Consider the following 19,907-nt stretch of genomic DNA (forward strand, 5'->3'; position numbering starts at 1 on the left):
AATTAGGTTGATTCGTGGATAATCTCAAAAGATGAAGAGTTTTTCAGAATTCTGCTTGAGAAATGTCTCCATTTCTACTTTTTTTAAAGTAGTTGCTTGTGATTGAAAATACTTCGAATAAACGTAATGTACTATTCTGATCCAATAAATTCCTAATTTTTAATATAAAACGACAGAAACTTATTTGTACACCTAATATAATATTTATTTATAAGAAGTATATAATACTTACACATTTGTAAATACATTCGTATGATGATTTATTAATTTCTGTCCAATAAATGTATAGGCATATATTACGGACAAAGATCCAATGATGTAAAAAAATCTAATTAAATTCTCGCTTGTATTTATATTCGAAGAAAGAATCTGAAATATCTACAAACGAAGTCCCATTGGGATATTTTCATTCTGGTGAATTTATGTATGTACAATTATGACAAATTTTTGGAAAACGTAATCTCTTACGTAAAAATAATCCACCATAATGAAAATCATCGCGCAAAAAGCTTCGAAAATAAGAACTGTCTCATAACACAATTTGATCAAATTGACAAAACTTGAGGAGAATGAAAAACAAGAAAAGTATTTGTTTGATTAATTCTTAAGGTTTTTTTACTTAACATAAAATTGTTAAAAACAAAATTAATTAGTCACTTAAATCGAATACCAACTCCATTGTATTATTGTAGAATTTTATAATACCGATGATCCATTCATTGTCTTCAACACTGTTAAACATTTTGAAGTTATAGTATATTTTTGATTGATATCTTTCTTTCATCCTCCATCTACTTAAAAATACTATGAATAATATTAAATGAAGAGATTTTATATATAAAATAAGTTATACATTTTGTAAAATAACATCAACATATTTTGTTGCTGATTACTTACACAATGATATCAAACAAGGCACAGGCGTGCTGTATTATTGCAAACAACATAGAATAATTCGCAATCCCTACCAGGCAAATAATAATAATACATGTACACATTATTATATTTCCAAAGTAATAAAGAAATTGATTTTTAAAAAACCATTCATAATATATCGGTAACGTTAACTCAGTATTATTTATCATTCCAAAATTGAATTGTATCATACGCCATTGAGAGGGACATATCAAAAACATAATATATATATAAAAGCTGACTGAAAAAGTAAAATAAATGTCAAAATTTAAAATTTACAAGCAAGATTTAATGCACGTATGCAACTTTGCGAGAAAATGTATTTTTTTATTTCACTCACTTGCTATTGTTATTGTACACAATCTGCTTATGGCGCCATATTTTTTCAATATTATTAATTCCTGTTTCGCCGCTACATTATCCCAGTCATATTTTATACGTTGGTGAATTTTCTTCATCTATAACAATTTTGCACGGAGGAAGAAAACTGTTGTTATTGCTTGTGCACACACACCTTAACAAATCATTTATGACATTAAAAGATACAATAGGTGTAGGAAGTATTTGTACACCTATTAATAATATTTATCAATTCATCGTTTATAAAAAATTAATTATTTAACTACAATTTCATAACATTTTGTTTGAAATTGATTGGTGTACTAATTCTTTCTACATCCACTGTATATTAAAATAAAAAAGCACAAACGATGGTTTCATTAGATAATAGATTGTAATAGCAAGATCCAAAGCACAAAGTGGGAAGGACAGTTTCCAATGATTTAGCAATAACATTTATTTCTCGTTCTGACGTAAAAAGCATATAAACCTAAAATCATATAAATTTTTTGTAATTAATTTAATAATAGATGTGCTTTAATTACATTAATATTATTTACCTGACAAAACATTGCGACTAATGCTGTAATATTAATAAAACAAGTGTGAATTAATCCCTTTAGCGATGTCTGACATTGCATCAAACCAATGATTTCAAATAATCTGTTATTCCCAGCATAATACTCATTCTCAAAGAAATCTGTCTTCTTCAAACGCATGATGCCGACTGTATTGACTTACCCAACTTGATTTCCCTTCAAACCCTTTGCCTATAACTTCATTACTTATTCTAATTATCCCTTTGTAAAATAGCATATGAAAAATTCATTATTTGGGGAACGTTTCGAAATTGTGTAACGTTACGATAAAAATTATATTTTACACTCACACACACTTCACGTAAATACTTTGTCGTTCATCGATACGTACTTTGTCCCTTTCTCGATGAATTATATATAACCTTATAGGTGTTTTCTTTTTCACAGTTATTAAAGTAATTTTCTACCTCTTCTTCCTTTACATATTCAAATCTTTCATTTCCCCCACCACGATGACATGCGCGTTGTGATCTTACCATTTTTTTTACAATCTTATTCTCGTTCAGTTTACTTTTATCGCTTGAAGATAAAGTATTACTTTAAAGTTAGTTTGTCTGCTCTTCGATTACTTATTTTTTTGTAACCAGTGAATAATTTTTTTTCTTTTGCGCGAACTTCTTACAAGTGATTACAAATAACGTAATTTTATTTAACGTAATAATAATATTATTATTTTTTATATATTATCTGATTCAGAATATATGCTGCAAATCTTGATTATTAGCATAGGATGATAAGTGTGACAACTTGAATAAAAAGAAAGCTATCGTGCTGTGATTATATTATCAACGTTTGTAATTTACAAGAATTATCGACATTACATATACGTAATCAAGTAATTAATATAACAATAAAATATCATTACATTCATTTTCTTTTTATAATTATTCTGTTTCTCAGAACAATTACATGTATGTATTTAATGTAATCTCATAGCAAATTACGAAATATCATAGCATAAGAAAATGACGTTTGCATTATCTGAAAAACAAATTATTTCTGTTTTTGTAATCTTTTTTTTTATAAGTAATTTAGTTCATATAGAAAAAAATTGTTTTACCGAAGCAAAAACATAGTGGCATATTACGATAACTCCTTTTATAGAAAGATTACACGGTGTTAGGCTTCTCATTATCAAAAATGGTAACATCTTTTGTGTTTTCAATGATAGAGTATAAAACGGAATTTGACAGCTATAAAATATAAAATAAATAATTTATAATTCTAGATAAAAATGAATTAAAATAATTTACAATTACTTACAGTCTTGAATAAATGTATTCATGATTGTCTATCAATTTTTGTCCGAGATAACTGTAAGCGAATATTACAGAAATAGATCCAATAACATAAGTTACCTTTTTAATTACATCACTCGTGTTCAATGTTACGGATAGTATCTCAAATAACTAAACAAATTAACTAATCGTTAGCTTGATACAGCAAAAAAAAAGTGTACATATTTAAATGTTAATTTGAAATAATTTATTTACATAATAATAATCCACAATAATCATAAGTGACGCTAGTACAACATCGACGATTAATACTCTTTCATAACACAACTTTATTAATGTGATAAAACTTTGGCAGCGATAAAACAGACATATATTAAAAATATTATTATTTTTAATTAGAATTTCTATAAAAAAAAAAAAACATCAAAAACAACTTTAATAAATGTTTGTAAAATTTAATACAAACTCAACCACGTGATTATAAAATTTAATGATATCGATGATCCATTCGTTTTCATCTACTATTATATCATGTACGGTACATTGTTCAAATTTTTTAGTATTTTTTTTAAATCTTCCATCTATCCTTGCTCTGTAATAAATATAATATACTACACTTTAATTTATTAATAATATTAGGTTTACAAAAAAGATGATGCTACTCAAGGTTCAGGTTAAAATTGACAAATGAAAGACAGCATGAAGTATTATTGACTTTGTATCAGCATCATATCATTTTGTTTCTCCTAAAATGTCTAATTTTGTTCCAAATAAGCATCATTTGTCGCAACTTTTAATTTACTTCTTCAATTGAAAACAAATCTGAAGCTGAGGTGCATCGATTGCTTGTAGAAGCATATGATAAGTCTGCTTTAAGTGAGAGAACTTGTCGTGAGTGGTTTCAAAAGTTTAAACACGGTGACTTTAGCGTAGAAGACAAAGATTGCAGTGGAAGGGCCGAAAAACGTACGAAAACAGGGGTGTCGTGTATTACGAATTGGTCAAATCCGAGCGAAACCTTTATTGGAGTCCTCTACCGAACACAATTAATGAGATTGAGCCGAGTTCTGAAGGAAAAACGCACTAATTACTACTCCAGACATGACAAAATTATTCTCCTCCATGATAATACTCGTTCACATGTTGCAGTTCCGGTCAAAAACTATTTAAAAACACCTGATTGGGAAGTGTTACCCTACCCGCTGAATTCACCAGACATTGCGTTGTCTGACTCTTATTTATTCTGATCGATGACACATGGTCTGTCTGAGCAGAGTTCTATATCATACTAGGACTCACAATCAGTCCGATTCACACGTCTTCAAGTCAACGAATTACCTTATACCGCCGTCTGTTAGAATCTTATCGAACTGACAGAGATAATCATGACTCTTTGTTAATAAACAAATAATTGCGATTATAAATTGAGATATAAACTATTCTATCTTTCAAGTTGAATGAAACTGCACACAGTGTGGAAAATTTTATTAAAATCGGTTAAGTAGTTTAGGAGTCCATTGCGAACAAACAACGTGACACGTAATTTATATATATTAAGATAAGAAGATGAAGATACTATAAATTGGATTGATTTGTGCATAACCTCAAAAGATGAAGAGTTCTTCAGAATGCTGTATGAGAGATGGGAAAAAGTAATTGCTTGTGATGTATAATACTTCAAATAAACGTAATGTACAGTTTTGTAACAATAAATTCATCGGAAACTTATTTGTAGACTTATCGTAAAATATATTGTTTAAATAATTTTAAATACTTACGAAATGATATTGAAAAGTGCACAAGCATGTTGCACAATTGTTATAAACATTGTATAATTGGCAACTCCTATCATTGTTATCAAGGTCAAATTTATGTATTCAATCAATAACGCACAGTAGAAACTGAATCTATTTTTCATAGCAAAGTCTACTGGTACTGGTAATATTAATTCATTTGCACTTTTTACACCAAATATAAATTGTATTGTTAGAAATAAACTTGGACTGATCAAAAATGCAATATAAAAGTAAAAGATTACTGTAAAACAAAATTAATAGATTTAGATTTTCATGAAAATTTTTTTTAACAATAAACTTCAAAATATTTTCTTTTAATATATTGTGTTTATTAATATTATTATTGTTTGACTTACGTGCAATTGTAATTGAACATCTTCTGCTTACACGTGCATAATCCTTTAATATTACAAACTCCGGTTTATTTTCTAATTCGTTCCAATCGCAATTGATACGATTCAAAATTTGACCCATCTGAAAGTTGATACGTTAAATATAATATAATTTAAAATCTATCACTGTAATTTGTTCAGCATTATAATTAAATAATTTTTTTTTTTTTTTTTAATGGAAATTACGAACAATTTGACTATTCAATAATAGATTGTAATAACAAAATCCAAAACATAATGTTGGCAGAGTTGTTTCCAACAATTTTACAATGTAACTTATTTGAAGTTCCGAATTAAATAGCGTAGCTATCTAAAGAGAAAACCCATATTATTATTATTATTATTTACATTAAATATTATTTACTTATACCTTATTAAATTAAACAATAAATTTAATTTTATGTCATTTTATTGAGTGTTAATTTAAAAAAAAAAAAAATTATACTTGATAACATGATATTAATTAATAAACAGAGACTTACCTGTCCTAATGAAGCAATTAATATTGACAAATTTAACAAACTAACGTAAATTAATTGCTTGGATTTTGATTGAAATTTACATAAACCAATTAATTTGAAAAATAAACAATTGTAAGAATAGTATTCGTTTCGAATACAGTCTTCATCTTTTAAAAACATGTTACCGTATGTTGCAACACTCTGATTCTGAATGACTTCAACCCCATGCTTTGTAAATTCATTAAGTATTCTAATAATCAATTTTTAATGGTATCTGCAAAATTAATGATTAAGGAACGTTACGATATTGTCACTGTATATCATAATTATTATATTTTATACACTCACACTTAACTTACAGTCTCTGTCACATTATCCATTGCTTTTCTCTCCCCCTTTTTCGATCAATTATATATAACCGTGCAGGTGTCATTTTCACAGTTATTAAGTAATTTTCCAATCTACCTTTGCATATTCAAAATCTTTCCTCCCCCCTCTTTCGAAGACATGCGCGTTACGAAAAAGCTTTTTTTTTATCATCATATTCTCGTGCAGTTTACATTTGTCGCTTGAACGTAACGCATTATCGTTAACTTGGTACGACTGTTATGACAATTACCTGTATCTACTTGTTTTTATATCGGGTAAATATTCATCTTTTTTTCTTAACGGGTTTTATCTTAGTTAAAGATTTTTTATACATATATTTAGAATTTTTTTTAAAACAATTACATATAACTATTTAATGCAATACTACATGTAAATGTGATTTCATTCAAAAATTAGAAAATACCATGACGTATGAAAATGACGTTCGCATAAACTAAAAATAATTATTTCTATTAGTAACTATTAATAACAAATAATAAACAAATTAATTCGGTCCGTTTCTTTAGCTGAAAAAATGCATTTACTTGAAAAGATAATTAATTAACAAATTAATCAAAATATTTTCCATCATTGCTCAAAACTTTTCTCCACCTCTTATAACAATTCTTAAATCATATTTTGGAAAACTTCTCGTTTTTTAAGGCGGTCCAATTTTGAAGCCAATTTTTGATTTCTTAGAAAAAAGTGAAGTTGTTACCTCCCAAATAGTTTAACATTCGTCAAAACAGTTAGTAGATAGAAAGAGCACTGTCCCGAGAATACGGCGGGTGTGGTATGATATCCCATTTGATTGTTTCTCAATAATTTTTTGACAACTTTTGCGACATGAGGCTGAGTGTTATCATGCAAAAGAATAACTTTGTCATGTCTGTTCTTATATTCCGGCCGTTTTCTCATAATGCCCATAGACTTTAAACGTACAGACCCTGCTTTTTGCTTTCAACCCCAACGTAAGTGCAAACTCGTCTTGCATTTGACTCAGATCTTCATTGAGTACTGCCTGTATTTCATTGTCTACGAATATTTTTGACTGTCCCAAACGATCTCTATCTTTAACGCTGAAATCAACACTTTTAAAGTGTCCAAACCATTCTCTACATGACTTGTCAATTAAACCATTGTCACCGTAAACTTCCGCAAGCCTACGATGAGCTTCAGCTGCACTATATTTCCAATTAAAATGAAAAATGAAAACTTCCCACTAATGCTGTTTGTTATCATATAGTCTGAAATTGTCAACAGCGTAACAAAATACGTTTTGTATGAAACTCAAAATAATGCAAACTGGATGTTATCGGCAGATGTTCAATCTATCTAAAACCATGGCAATCAGTTGTTACTATTTCAAAATTGAATGCTTTTAGAGAGCCATTTTTGACAACGGACCAAATTAATTTGTACTCCCAAAATATATAGGGATAATTGTTTACCGCTGCAAAAAGATCGTGGGATATTACGATTACTCCTTTTGCAGAAAGATTACAGGGTCTTATGCTTCTCATTATCAAAAATAGTAACATCTTTTGTGTTTTTAATGATAAAGAGTAAAACGGAATTTGACAGCTATAAAATAAAATGGATTATGGAATTCAAGATAACAATGAAAAAAATGAAAATACAACAAGTACTTACAGTTTTGTATAAACATCTGTATGATTGTCAATTAATTTTTGTCCAAGATGATTATAAGTAAATATTACAATCAAAGATCCAATGACATAAGATAGCTTTTCTAATCCTTCTCTCGTATTTAAGGTAAAAGAAAGTATTTCAAATAACTATGATAGAAAATAATTGTCTATAAATTTGCGAAATGAAATAAATTTCAATTTATTTGTTTTGTTCCAACACTTTACTCACGTAAACATAATCGACCATAATAATAATCAATGTTATTAATCCTTCGAATATATAAGCTGATTCGTAACACGATTTTATTAAATCTACAAAACTTGTTAAATAATGATTAATATTAAATATATAAATATTTAATAAATATTAAATCTTTAATATTGATTGAAATTTTGTATATGTCTATTAATTAGTTTATAATATAGTTTTATACAATTAGAGTATACTAACTTAATTGTATTAGTGTAGAATTGTATGATACCGACAATCCATTCACGTTCGTCCATTAATTGTCCATTATTTGAGTTATGATCAAAATTTTGTTGGATATTTTTGCATCTGTCATCTATCCTCCATCTGTGTTAAATCAAACAGTATTGCAATTGTTCTCGTAATATCATATTTAAGAAAGAAATGAAATCTTTACAATTTTTTCGTTACTTACGTAATAATATTGAACAATGCACATGCGTGTTGTATGATTGCTACAAACATAGAATAATTGGCTACCCCTAACATAAAAATAATACATGAATGCATATACTCGCATAAATATAAAATGAAGTAATCAATTTTATTTTTTGGTAAGTAATCAACTTCCATTGGATACAACAATTTTATTTCATTATTTCCACCAAAAGTATTCAAAAACATACGTAAAATTGATGGAAATAGAAGTAGAATAATATATAAATAAATACTGACTAAAACAGAAAAATAATTTTTTTCAATTATTTATATATACAGTGGGTGTAGAAAGTATTCGTATTCTGATCAATTTTCGTAAATGAAAAGATTCAACCTCGCAAATAATACCAGTGAAAGACCAATGTGTGTGGAGTACTGAAATCGAGTTATTTTTACAGGCGAAAGTAAATTTCATATTTTTTGGTCTGATGAACACTGCACGATATGAACGAAAAAAAAATGAAGAGATTAAATCAGAAAACTTGCTACCTACAGTAAAACACGGTGGACTTTCTGTACTTGTTTGCGATTGAACAATTTCAAATCTTTTTTATTTCAAATTAATCTGTATACGAATACTTACTACACACAGTGTATATTAATAAGTAAATTTTATTTTTGATGAATTTTTCATTTACTTACTTGCAATTGTAATTGTACACCATCTGCTTACATTGGCGTATTTTTTGAGTATAATTAATTCCGGTCTATCTGCTAATTCGACCCAATCACATTTGATACGATGTAAAATATTCTGCATCTAAAATTAATTACGTGTAAAATAATTATTATAACGTACGTGAGCATATTTATTTAAAAAAGAACAAATATTGGGGCTACAAGTAAGTTTTCTGTTATTGTTTATAAAATTTGAGGGTTTTTTTTTTTTGAAAAAATCGTTACATAATTTTCATTCAAAATATTGTCTAGCGAAAAATACAAATTTTAACCATCTTTCTAACAATTTGTTAATTCTGGACCAAAAAAAGTTCTCGTCTTTTGAGCCCAAGAACATATTGAGCCAATTTTTGATTCCCTCTACTGAAGTGAGGCGCAATCCGGTAAGAGCGTTCTGCATCGACCGAAACAAGTGGTAGTCGGATGGCGCCAAATCTGGACTATAAGGCGGGTGAGGCAGAATTTTCCATCCACTATTATCCAAGTAGTTTTTGACCGAAACAGCAACATGTGGCCGAGCGTTGTCGTGGTGGAAAATTACGGACTCGTGCCTGGTCTGATATTCTGGCCGTTTTTCCGCCAATGCTCGCTTCAAACAAATTAATTGGGTTCGATACAATGGTCCTTTGATGGTTTGACCACTCGGAAGCAGTTCGTAGTATATGACACCCTTCTGATACCACCATATGCAGAGCATGACCTTATTCATGTGAATATTTCGATTTGGCTGGCTCGCCAGGCTTTGCATATGGTTTTTTGCGTTGAGGATTATCATAATAGATCCACTTTTCGTCACCAGTGACAATACGATGCAGAAACGACTTTTTTTTATGCCGCTGCAGCAACATTTCTAACATGCGAACTTGCCATTCGACATCTCTCGACTTCAACTCGTACGGCACTCAATTTCCAACTTTTTAAATGAATCCCAAATCTTTCAGGCGCAGGGAAATAGCTTGTTGTTTAACGCTCAATGATGCAGCAAGCTCTTCTTGAATTTAAACCCGGATCCTAATCCAGCAAAGCCCCCAATTCCTCGTCTTCAAAATTTTTCGGTTTTCAGGAGCGCTCCTTGTCTTCAACGTCAAAATCACTATTTTTGAACCGTTTAAATCACTCACAACACGTCGATTTACCAATACATTCTGCCACGTAAGTTTCCAAAAGCTAACGATAGGCCTCAGCTACACTATTCTTCATATCAATGAATAAAATCAGCGTTTTCTGCAAACGACGCTTATTTGGCACATATCTTGCCATGTTTTTGCTGCATAAAATATATGACGCCGATAGAAATGGGCAAATATGATGATGCAATGTTGTTAACAGATAGGACAAGCCTTGAAAATGACACATGCGATATGACATTTCTGCATGAAATCTGCTCGTGACACCATCTATTAAAAAACACTGTAAACTTACTTGTAGACCTAATATTTAGATCAATATTTTTTATGAAAATACGAACAACTGCACCATTCCATAATAAATTGTAATAACATGATATAAAACACAAAGTAGGTAAAAATGTTTCCAGTAATTTAGCAATAGTATTAATTTTTAATTCTGACCTAAATAGCATTGCTGTCTAAAGCAAAATCTATTATTATTATTATTATTATTATTATTATTATTATTATTATTATTATTATTATTATTATTATTATTATTAATACGAAAATGAAAAAAAAACACAGTTGATTTATAATTTTGTCTTTTCTTAAATAAAAGTCATAATACACAGATTATAATTAAAAGAATAAATCGCAACAACACTTACTTGTCCAAGTAATGGAGTAGATATAATAAAATTTATGAAACAAAAGTAAATCAATTGCTTGAATTTTGATCGAAATTGGTATAAACCAATTATTTTGAAAAAGAAACAATTGTAAGCGTAGTATTCGTTTCGAATACTGTCCTCGTCTTTTAAAAACATGTTACCGAATTTTGCAACAATCTAATTCCGAATGACTACAATCCTACACTTTGTAAATTTATTAAGTATTTTAATTACCCTATTTAATGTTATCTGAAAAATTAATGATTAGATAACGTTACGATATTGTCACTGTATATCATAATTATTAAGTTTTATAAACTCATACTTAAATTGCATTCTATGTCACATTCACTATTGCTTTTTTTTCCCCGTTTTTTAATCAATTAGATGTAACCATGCAGGTGTCATTCTCACATTTACTAAGTAATTTTCCTATATACCCTTACATATTCAATATTTTCCATCCCCTTCCTTCGAAGACATGCGCGTTACGAACAACGTTCTTTATTATAAACTTATTCACTCGTATGGTTTATTTTTGTTGTAACGCAATATCGTTAACTTAATATGTCTATTATGACAATTATCTCCATTTTCGTTTTCTTTTATTTATATCGGATAAATATTCTTCTTTTTTTCTTATGGGACATTTTCTTCGAATAAGATTTTTAATACATATATTTAGAATTTCTTTTAAACAATTACATGTAACTATTCAATGCAATATTAAATTTAAACATATGGGGTGATTATAACAAGATATGTATACGTGGAATCATTTTTTATTACAACAGCTATAAATGCAGATTAATTAATAAGAAATATATGAATATTGATGTTCGAATTTGCAAATCGTCCTCGAAACGTGTATCCAATAGATTTTTTCTGTTGTTAAGAAGAGTGTAGGGGGTATCAGGGAGAGAAGTTAGTAACGAATGATAATCAAAATGGATCACGTCGCAAGGCACGACCAATCGAATGCCTTGGCTGTAATCACACGTCACATAGTCTATCCAATGGTATTGTCTCTATTTCGCGATCGCACATGTGGCCCACTTAATTGTCTTCACGCAGCTATCATATTACGTGGCCCAAACGGACGACACCCACGTCGGAAAAGGCGCACCACTTGTAGGGTCGTATCCCGTGTACTAAAACTGGTGCGTTGTCTGCCGAGGAGTATCAGTACGGCCCTGGTGTGAGACGACGCAGCCTGGTGAAAACAGAAAGTGTTTTTATTTCGTCGGCGCTTTGTGTTTTAATCGCATTTCGGGACCATTGCCGCGACCACCACAAATATAATTTCATTGCTTCCTCTTCTTCTTCTTCTTTCTTCCAAATAGGCACAATTGCCTGTTCCTCATCGCAACTTGCCAGGTGAGTCCAGTCGGATTCTGTGAGCCTGTTCTAACTAAGGTTTTTACGTCGTGCAGGGGTCTATACTTACCCTAATCTTTCACAACCCTAATCCTTTATCCATACTTGGGACCAGCAACTTAACCAAACTGAGCTATAACTCAATCCACCCAGTGATCATGCAGACGGATTAAAATGTTAACGAAGCAAAGGTATTCCCAAGCGGGTCACATCCATCCAAGTACTAACCATGCCCAGTGCTCCTTAATCCTAGTGTTCGACGAGATCTTGTGTCCTCAGCATGGTTACCGTTAACAATTTTCATTTTATTTTATTGCAAATTATAAAATACCATGGCGTAGGAGAATGACGTTCGCATCAACTAAAAATAATTATTTCTATTAGTACAATATTTTATAAGTAACTATATTGTATATATATACAGGGTGATTCACCAGCTTTTGCCACAAAATAGCTCCGAAAGTATGATAGTAACAGAAAAGTGGATAAAAAGACAGTTGCATGAAAAATTCAGGACTGTCAATATGAAGTTAATATTTTTTTCGAAGGTTGAGTCATTTTCGAGATTTATTTAGGTAACAAGAGGTGGTGAATCACCCTGTATTTAAGTATACATTACGTGTACAAATTAATTCGGTCCGTTTCCTTAGCTCAACAAATGCATTTATTTGAAAAGATAATGAATTAACAAATTAATCAAAATATTTTCCATCATTGCTCAAAACTTTTCTCCACCTCTTATGGCAATTCTTAAATCATATTTTGGAAAACTTCTCGTTTTTTAAGGCGGTCCAATTTTTAAGCCAATTTTTGATTTCTTAGAAAAAAGTGAAGTTGTTACCTGCCAAATCGTTTAACATTCGTCAAAACAGTTAGTAGATAGAAAGAGCACTGTCCCGAGAATACAGCGGGTGTTGTATAATAGCCCATTTGATTGTTTCTCAATAATTTTTTGACAACTTTTGCGACATGAAGCTGAGTGTTATCATGCAAAAGAATAACTTTGTCATGTCTGTTCTTATATTCCGGCCGTTTTCTCATAATGCCCATAGACTTTAAACGTACAGACCCTGCTTTTTGCTTTCAACCCCAACGTAAGTGCAAACTCGTCTTGCATTTGACTCAGATCTTTATCGAGTACTGCCTGCATTTCATTGTCTACGAATATTTTTGACTGTTCCAAACGATCTCTATCTTTAACGCTGAAATCAACACTTTTGAAGTGTCCAAATCATTCTCTACATGACTTGTCAATTAAACCATTGTCACCGTAAACTTCCACAAACCTACGATGAGCTTCAGCTGCACTATATTTCCAATTAAAATGAAAAATGAAAACTTCCCACTAATGCTGTTTGTTATCATATAGTCTGAAATTGTCAACAGCGTAAGAAAATACGTTTTGTATGAAACTCAAAATAATGCAAACTGGATGTTATCGGCAGATGTTCAATCTATCTAAAACCATGGCAATCAGTTGTTACTATTTCAAAATTGAATGCTTTTAGAGAGCCATTTTTGACAACGGACCAAATTAATTTGTACTCCCAAAATATATAGGGATAATTGTTTACCGCTGCAAAAAGATAGTGAGATATTACGATTACTCCTTTTACAGAAAGATTACAGGGTCTTATGCTTCTCATTATCAAAAATAGTAACATCTTTTGTGTTTTTAATGATAAAGAGTAAAACGGAATTTGACAGCTATAAAATAAAATGAAATAATGTAATTCAAAATAAAAATGAAAAAAATTAAAATTCAACAAGTACTTACAGTTTTGTATAAACATCTGTATGATTGTCAATTAATTTTTGTCCAAGATAATAATAAGCAAATATTACAATCAAAGATCCAATGATATAAGATAGCTTAGCTAATTCTTCTCTCGTATTTAAGGTAAAAGAAAGTATTTCAAATAACTATGATAGAAAATAATTGTCTATAAATTTGCGAAAGAAAAAAAATTTCAATTTTTTTTTTTGTTATGTGTTAACACTTTACTCACGTAAACGTAATCGATCATAATAATAATCGATCCGAATAATGCTTCGATTAAATAAACCGACTCGTAACACGATTTTATTAAATCTACAAAACTTGTAAAACAATGAAAAAAATTGTTTTAATATTAATAATATAATTAATAATATTAAATGTATAAATCAATAATAATAATAATAATAATAAATATATAATAATTTTATAAATATTAAATCTTTAATATTAATTGAAATTTTGTATATGTCTATTAACACATTGCGTACGGGTCACGAGATATCTCGTTTTCATGATTTAATTAATGATGGAATCAAAATTTGATTTTCTTATTACTAACGTAATAAGAAAACACCAGGTTAACGGAGTCTCGTGTATTATCCTAATCTCTAATTAACGAAAAAAATTAATGTTAATATTAATCAATGGATCATTACAGCTATTGCAACAGTAGCTCTGTATCCTACCTACGCAAACAGTGTGCCGTACGCAATGTGTTAATTAGTTTATAATATAGTTTTATACAATTAGTATATACTAACTTAATTGTATTAGTGTAGAATTGTATGATACCGACAATCCATTCACGTTCATCCGTCAATTGTCCATTAATTGAATTATGATCAAAATTTTGTTGGATATTTTTGAATCTTTCATCTATCCTCCATCTGTGTTAATTCAAAAAGTACTGCAATTTTTCTTTTAGTAACATAGAAACAAAAATGAAATATTTACAGTTTTTATTTTATCATATATAATTATATTTATATATATATATATATATAATTAATTGTTTTCCATTACTTACGAGACAATATTTAACAATGCACATGCGTGTTGTATGATTGCTACAAACATAGAATAATTGGCTACCCCTAACATACACACAATACATGTATACGTATATTCGCATGAATATAAAAGAAAGTAATCAATTTTATTTTTTGCTATGTAATCAACTTCCATTGGTATCATCAATTTTATTTCATTATTTCCAGCAAAAATATTCAAAAACATATGTAAAAATGATGGAAATAGAATAAAAATGATGTTTAAGTAAAAACTGACTGAAAAAGAAAAATAATTATTTTTATTTCTCATATATATATATATATATATATTTACAGTAAGTGTAGAAAATATTCGTACATTGATCAAATTTGTACAACTTCATTTTATATATCAATAAACCATTTAACGTTGCTTATATTTCGAGTATAAAAGGCAATTTTTTAAAAGGTTACACAATTCTAACAAAGAATCGATAAACTGGTTAAAAATATGTTTCAATGAGTTTTGTCAGAAATGAACTGGATCAAATTTTCTATAAAACATCGATAAATGAGAATGAACATTTGAAAATTCTGAATTTATTAGCACGTCTGGGTAGACCAAAAAAGTTCGACAATATTACATTGATACCACTGTATGAAAATATCAGACAAATTACAACATCAAAATTCAAGGACATAATAGACCTACTACTACATATCCCACAGGAATATCATGGTTTCTTCAAATCCCTTTCACACACGCAAAATGTAAATGAGCAGTAAATTGTTTTGTAATTGATGTAAGTTAAAAAATGTTTTCAATCGCATCAATTATGTTTCTGAAGTGTTTTAAAGATATGTCAAATAAATTGAGTATTATTTTTGTTTCAATTTGAAGCATCTTAAATTATGTTGAATGGATTTGGGCTTCTTCAAATTTTATAATGAATCTGGTTGTTAATTTTGAAAGTGGTGGTCTGACTGCATTTTTGGTTAGAAAACGCATATTATTCACTTAATAATTAGCATTATTTTAATAGGAACTGTAAATTGAACACCTTTAGATACACTTAAACAGTATGACACGTCAGTATTATCCTGTACGTATATTCATTTATACTCATGAATAAATTCATCGTTTATAAAAAAAACAATTATTTAATAAACTACATTTTCACAACATTTTATTTCAAATTGATCGTTGTACGAATACTTTTTACATCCACTGTATATTAATGAATAAATAGTATTCATGATGAATTTTCATTAACTTACTTGCAATTGTAATTGTACACAATCTGCTTACATTGGCGTATTTTTTGAGTATAATCAATTCCGGTTTATCTGCCAATTCATCCCAATCACATTTGATACGATGTAAAATATTATTCATCTAATATTAATTACGTATAAATGAATGATTGTAACGTGCGTTTATATTTATTTAAAAAAAAAAAAAACAAATAGAAACAAATAAACTGATATTTTTCAAGAAAATACGAACAATTTCACCATTCCATAATAAATTGTAATAACAAACACCGAAACATAAAGTAGGCAGAACTGTTTCCAGTAATTTGGTAATAGTACTAACTTTTAATTCCGACCTAAAGAGCATGGCTATCTAAAGGAAAATCTATTATTATTATTATTATTATTAATAATACGTAATTAAATAAAAACAGTCAATTTATATTTTTCCCCTTCTTTTATTTATTTAAAAAAAAATAAATAAATAAAAATCATATGATAATTGTGCCCATAAAATTATGAAAGTAGTCTAATGTAAGTCAAAATTAATAAAAAATGAGTTTATCAGTTATTACGCACTATATTATTATAAACTAAATAAATTCAATGTAATTTTTACGATATTATCAAAAATAAATAGTTAGATAATGTTTGTTATTTCAATATTGTATAAAATTCGTATTGTATAATGTTCATGTATAAATCTTGAAATATCTCGAAACAAGTGATATATGACTTAAACCACTTTCCCATAATTATGAGCACAATTAATCATACAGATGATCACACACATTATAATTATCACATTTAGGTATCAGACAGATGTTAATTAAATGAATTAATCTCATCAACACTGTCATCAACACTTACTTGTCCAAGTAATGCAGTAAATATAATAAAATTGATAAAACAAAAGTAAATCAATTGTTTCGTTGATCTCTGAAATTGCCATAAGCCAATAATCTTAAAAAATAATCGATTATAAACGTAATACTCATTTCGAATACAATCTTCATCTTTTATTATCATACTGTTGTGTATAGTTTGACTTCCTAACTTTGACTAACTTCAATCCTACGATTGTGTATCACATTAAGTATTCTAATTATACCTTTCAGGTATCTATTAAATTAAATATGAACAGGTGTGTATGTGTTTGTGTGTATGTGTTTGTTGTGTTGAATTAATAGAAAACATTTCTTCACAATATACAATGTGTAGTATTCATATAACGTCTTACATTTTTCCCCCTTTATAGGACAATCATATCTAAACGACAGGTGTATATTCCCAACAATTAAGTAATTTGTTGTTGTTACATCTTTATAGGGGGGTGGGGGGGGTGGAATACATTTTATCCCTTCCACAAAGGACATGCGCATTATGAATATCCGATTTTTTCATCGGATTGCTTTTTACTCAGTTTACTTTTATCCTTCGAATAGAAACGTATTACTTAAACCAGGGGTGAGCAATCTTGTTTTAGAAACGGGCTTATCCAAATTTTGAAATATTTTTGTGAAAAATTGAAATTGCTTGTTGATCGTATTGGTTGTATGATAACAAACTTAAAGGTATAAGTGTTATTATTTATTATAAACAATTAATTCAATAATTACATATTTTAATGGTCATCAAAGACCAAGCACAAACACGTTTACATCCATAGAGATATTACAGATAGAGGAAACAAATCATAGGCGGTTGTGTAAGTGGTAAATGTCTCTGCATGAATATAGCAACAAAAAACGAAAGGTTCATGTTGTCTCTCTCTAACTCATGCAGTACAAATATATACATATATAACGCAAGAAAGAACAAAAGATTCGCAAGTTAGAGAGAGACAACATCAACCTCTTATTTTCTAGCTCTTTTTATTTCGCCGACAGGTTTTATACTGGCTTGTTTGCTCTAAGGACCCTGCAGGAGGGACGAGTCAAAGAATTTTGGGGGACAGGAACTTATGTAGTCACGTGATTGCGCGCGAATGAATCAAACATTTTAAATAGTATAAAAGTTGTATATAGTAATAGTGAATAGTGTAGGGGGGGGGGGGTAGAGTGGTGAATTGGTTTGAAAAAATTATGAAATAATGAATTGCATCAAATACAGACAAAAAGTGAACCATATTTAATGATAATTAAAAAATTGATATTAAAATGGAATAGGTTAAACAAAAATATTATTATAAATTTAAAAAGAAAGATTCAATTAAGTTTGATTTGATTAAAGGCATTACAGTATTTTGAAATTTCTAAACAACTTGTAGGAATTTATATAATTTTCATAAATACAATTATCTACTATATATATATATATATATATATATATATATATATATATATTATATTAATAATTATTTTAATCATTAGTACAATTTGTTTTTAATTTCTAATATTAATAAATCAGCTAGGATTCGTGGGTATTATATCATCATAACTAACCACAGCCGTTATTTATACATACTAAAGATAAACATGGCTGCGCGTTGTATCGGAAGCTGTCCCCCAAAATTTTCAGCAATTAGCAACCCCCAGCAATATGTATGAAGCGTCCCTTCTACAGGGTGTCTAGTTTGCTCTATGTGTAGTATCTCTATGGTTTACATCACGTGGAACAGCTATATATATGTAAGATTCGTGGAAAAAAACTGGACCGCTGGACTGACTGGACCGGGACCCGAACCACGGATCTTTTGCTTTCCGGGCGACTGCTCTTTAACCAATTGAGCTATCCAGGGCCCACCGACCAGTTCCCTTCCACGAATGCTTTAGTCCAGTCAAAATAGCCCTGAAATCGGGTTTTTGAGCTATACGGCTGAAAAAATATGGAAATTATCAGAAAAATGCGTACAATACTGTGGGCAAAGTAAAAAAGTTCTCAACCACCGGGAAAGGGGTGAAAAAAATTAAAAACTACCCCAAAATACGATTTTTGGATTATATGTTGAAAATATCAAAAAAAGTTTCAAATAAAAGTTGTAGAGCAAAAAATTTTAGGCCTATCTATATCAGACCATTTTTCCCCTAAAACGCACCCTTTCACCCCTACGACGGTTCAAAGTACTCAAAAAATGAAAATTCAATAAAAAATATAAAAATTGGACTTTTAAAAATTTTTTTTTTTAATTATCTTTAAAAAACTACAAAGAATAATCGTAGGGAAACAAAAAATTTTTTTTTTCATCCCTTCTATTAAAAATCAAGGGGTGAAAACGGTTTTTGCTCGATATTTCGCTTAAAACGGGTTATTTAAAAAAATTTTCTTTTTCATATGAATTTTTAATTTATTTTTTAAATTTTGGTGTTGAATTTATATTTATAAATATTTACCTGTAGGAAATATCCCAATTTAAAGACAGGTAATTACTCCCTTAGTCCTACGCCTTTGTAGAAAGAAACAGAAAATGAAGCTATCCTGCTCTTACTCATTGTGACGTAGTCGCCATGGCACGCATGCGCAGACTCTTAACTTCCATGCGTGCAAGAGAGATAGACAACCTATTGTTAGCTTCGTTCAAATGTAAACAGTATAACTCGATGAAACCCTTTTTCTTAAATATATTCTCTTTTTCTTCTATATTCTCTATAGCTCGAG

The 19,907-nt window shown here is 29.3% G+C and overlaps 4 protein-coding genes across 24 annotated transcripts in view; 1 reads left to right on the forward strand and 3 right to left on the reverse strand.

The window, feature by feature from the left end:
- alpha-Man-IIb (alpha-Mannosidase class II b) overlaps positions 1 to 19,907 on the forward strand; it is a 217,915-nt gene that overhangs the window by 118,903 nt on the left and 79,105 nt on the right. The window contains exon 1 of one of the 5 annotated variants that reach the window (XM_089171585.1): positions 17,852 to 17,884. The exons of the other annotated variants lie outside the window; for them this stretch is intronic. Within the exon in view, the coding sequence (XP_089027711.1) occupies positions 17,867 to 17,884 (18 nt within the window). The 5' untranslated portion in view covers positions 17,852 to 17,866. Of the gene's footprint in view, positions 1 to 17,851; positions 17,885 to 19,907 lie in introns of those variants that run through there. 5 annotated transcript variants of the gene reach the window in all.
- Positions 2,450 to 6,239, reverse strand: LOC107073776 (uncharacterized). Of its 4 annotated transcripts, none has more exons than XM_089171601.1 (10): positions 6,089 to 6,226; positions 5,762 to 6,014; positions 5,470 to 5,589; positions 5,244 to 5,361; positions 4,870 to 5,128; positions 3,558 to 3,683; positions 3,347 to 3,437; positions 3,117 to 3,262; positions 2,914 to 3,046; positions 2,450 to 2,834 (listed from the first exon to the last, which is right to left on the reverse strand). In XM_089171601.1, the coding sequence occupies exons 2-10, from the start codon at positions 5,918 to 5,920 to the stop codon at positions 2,784 to 2,786; spliced, it is 1,203 nt and encodes a 400-aa protein (XP_089027727.1). In that variant the 5' UTR covers positions 5,921 to 6,014; positions 6,089 to 6,226; the 3' UTR covers positions 2,450 to 2,783. The 4 variants fall into 4 exon arrangements, with proteins under 4 accessions (XP_089027727.1, XP_089027728.1, XP_089027726.1 ...); XM_089171600.1 differs by having other exon boundaries at positions 2,455 to 2,834; positions 6,100 to 6,239; XM_089171602.1 differs by lacking the exon at positions 5,470 to 5,589 and having other exon boundaries at positions 2,451 to 2,834; positions 6,100 to 6,239.
- On the reverse strand, positions 6,423 to 15,337 carry LOC107073639 (uncharacterized). Of its 14 annotated transcripts, none has more exons than XM_089171588.1 (10): positions 11,236 to 11,348; positions 10,908 to 11,159; positions 10,596 to 10,715; positions 9,092 to 9,209; positions 8,427 to 8,685; positions 8,213 to 8,338; positions 7,991 to 8,081; positions 7,763 to 7,908; positions 7,561 to 7,693; positions 6,423 to 6,563 (listed from the first exon to the last, which is right to left on the reverse strand). In XM_089171588.1, exons 2-10 carry the CDS (start codon positions 11,064 to 11,066, stop codon positions 6,516 to 6,518), a joined length of 1,200 nt encoding a protein of 399 aa, XP_089027714.1. In that variant the 5' UTR covers positions 11,067 to 11,159; positions 11,236 to 11,348; the 3' UTR covers positions 6,423 to 6,515. The 14 variants fall into 14 exon arrangements, with proteins under 14 accessions (XP_089027714.1, XP_089027717.1, XP_089027716.1 ...); XM_089171597.1 differs by lacking the exons at positions 6,423 to 6,563; positions 7,561 to 7,693 and adding exons at positions 12,358 to 12,648; positions 13,862 to 15,337 and having other exon boundaries at positions 7,770 to 7,908; positions 7,991 to 8,073; positions 11,236 to 12,123; XM_089171591.1 differs by lacking the exon at positions 6,423 to 6,563 and having other exon boundaries at positions 7,435 to 7,693; positions 8,427 to 8,466; positions 11,236 to 11,349.
- On the reverse strand, positions 15,464 to 17,703 carry LOC149032883 (uncharacterized). The gene is made up of 3 exons (XM_089171568.1): positions 17,139 to 17,703; positions 16,564 to 16,683; positions 15,464 to 16,452 (listed from the first exon to the last, which is right to left on the reverse strand). The coding sequence occupies exons 1-3, from the start codon at positions 17,337 to 17,339 to the stop codon at positions 16,276 to 16,278; spliced, it is 498 nt and encodes a 165-aa protein (XP_089027694.1). The 5' UTR covers positions 17,340 to 17,703; the 3' UTR covers positions 15,464 to 16,275.

This window comes from Polistes dominula, unplaced genomic scaffold, assembly GCF_049000335.1.
Source record: "Polistes dominula isolate Pdom_NZ unplaced genomic scaffold, Pdom_raw_medaka contig_26, whole genome shotgun sequence".
NCBI classification, from domain to species: Eukaryota; Metazoa; Arthropoda; class Insecta; order Hymenoptera; family Vespidae; genus Polistes; species Polistes dominula.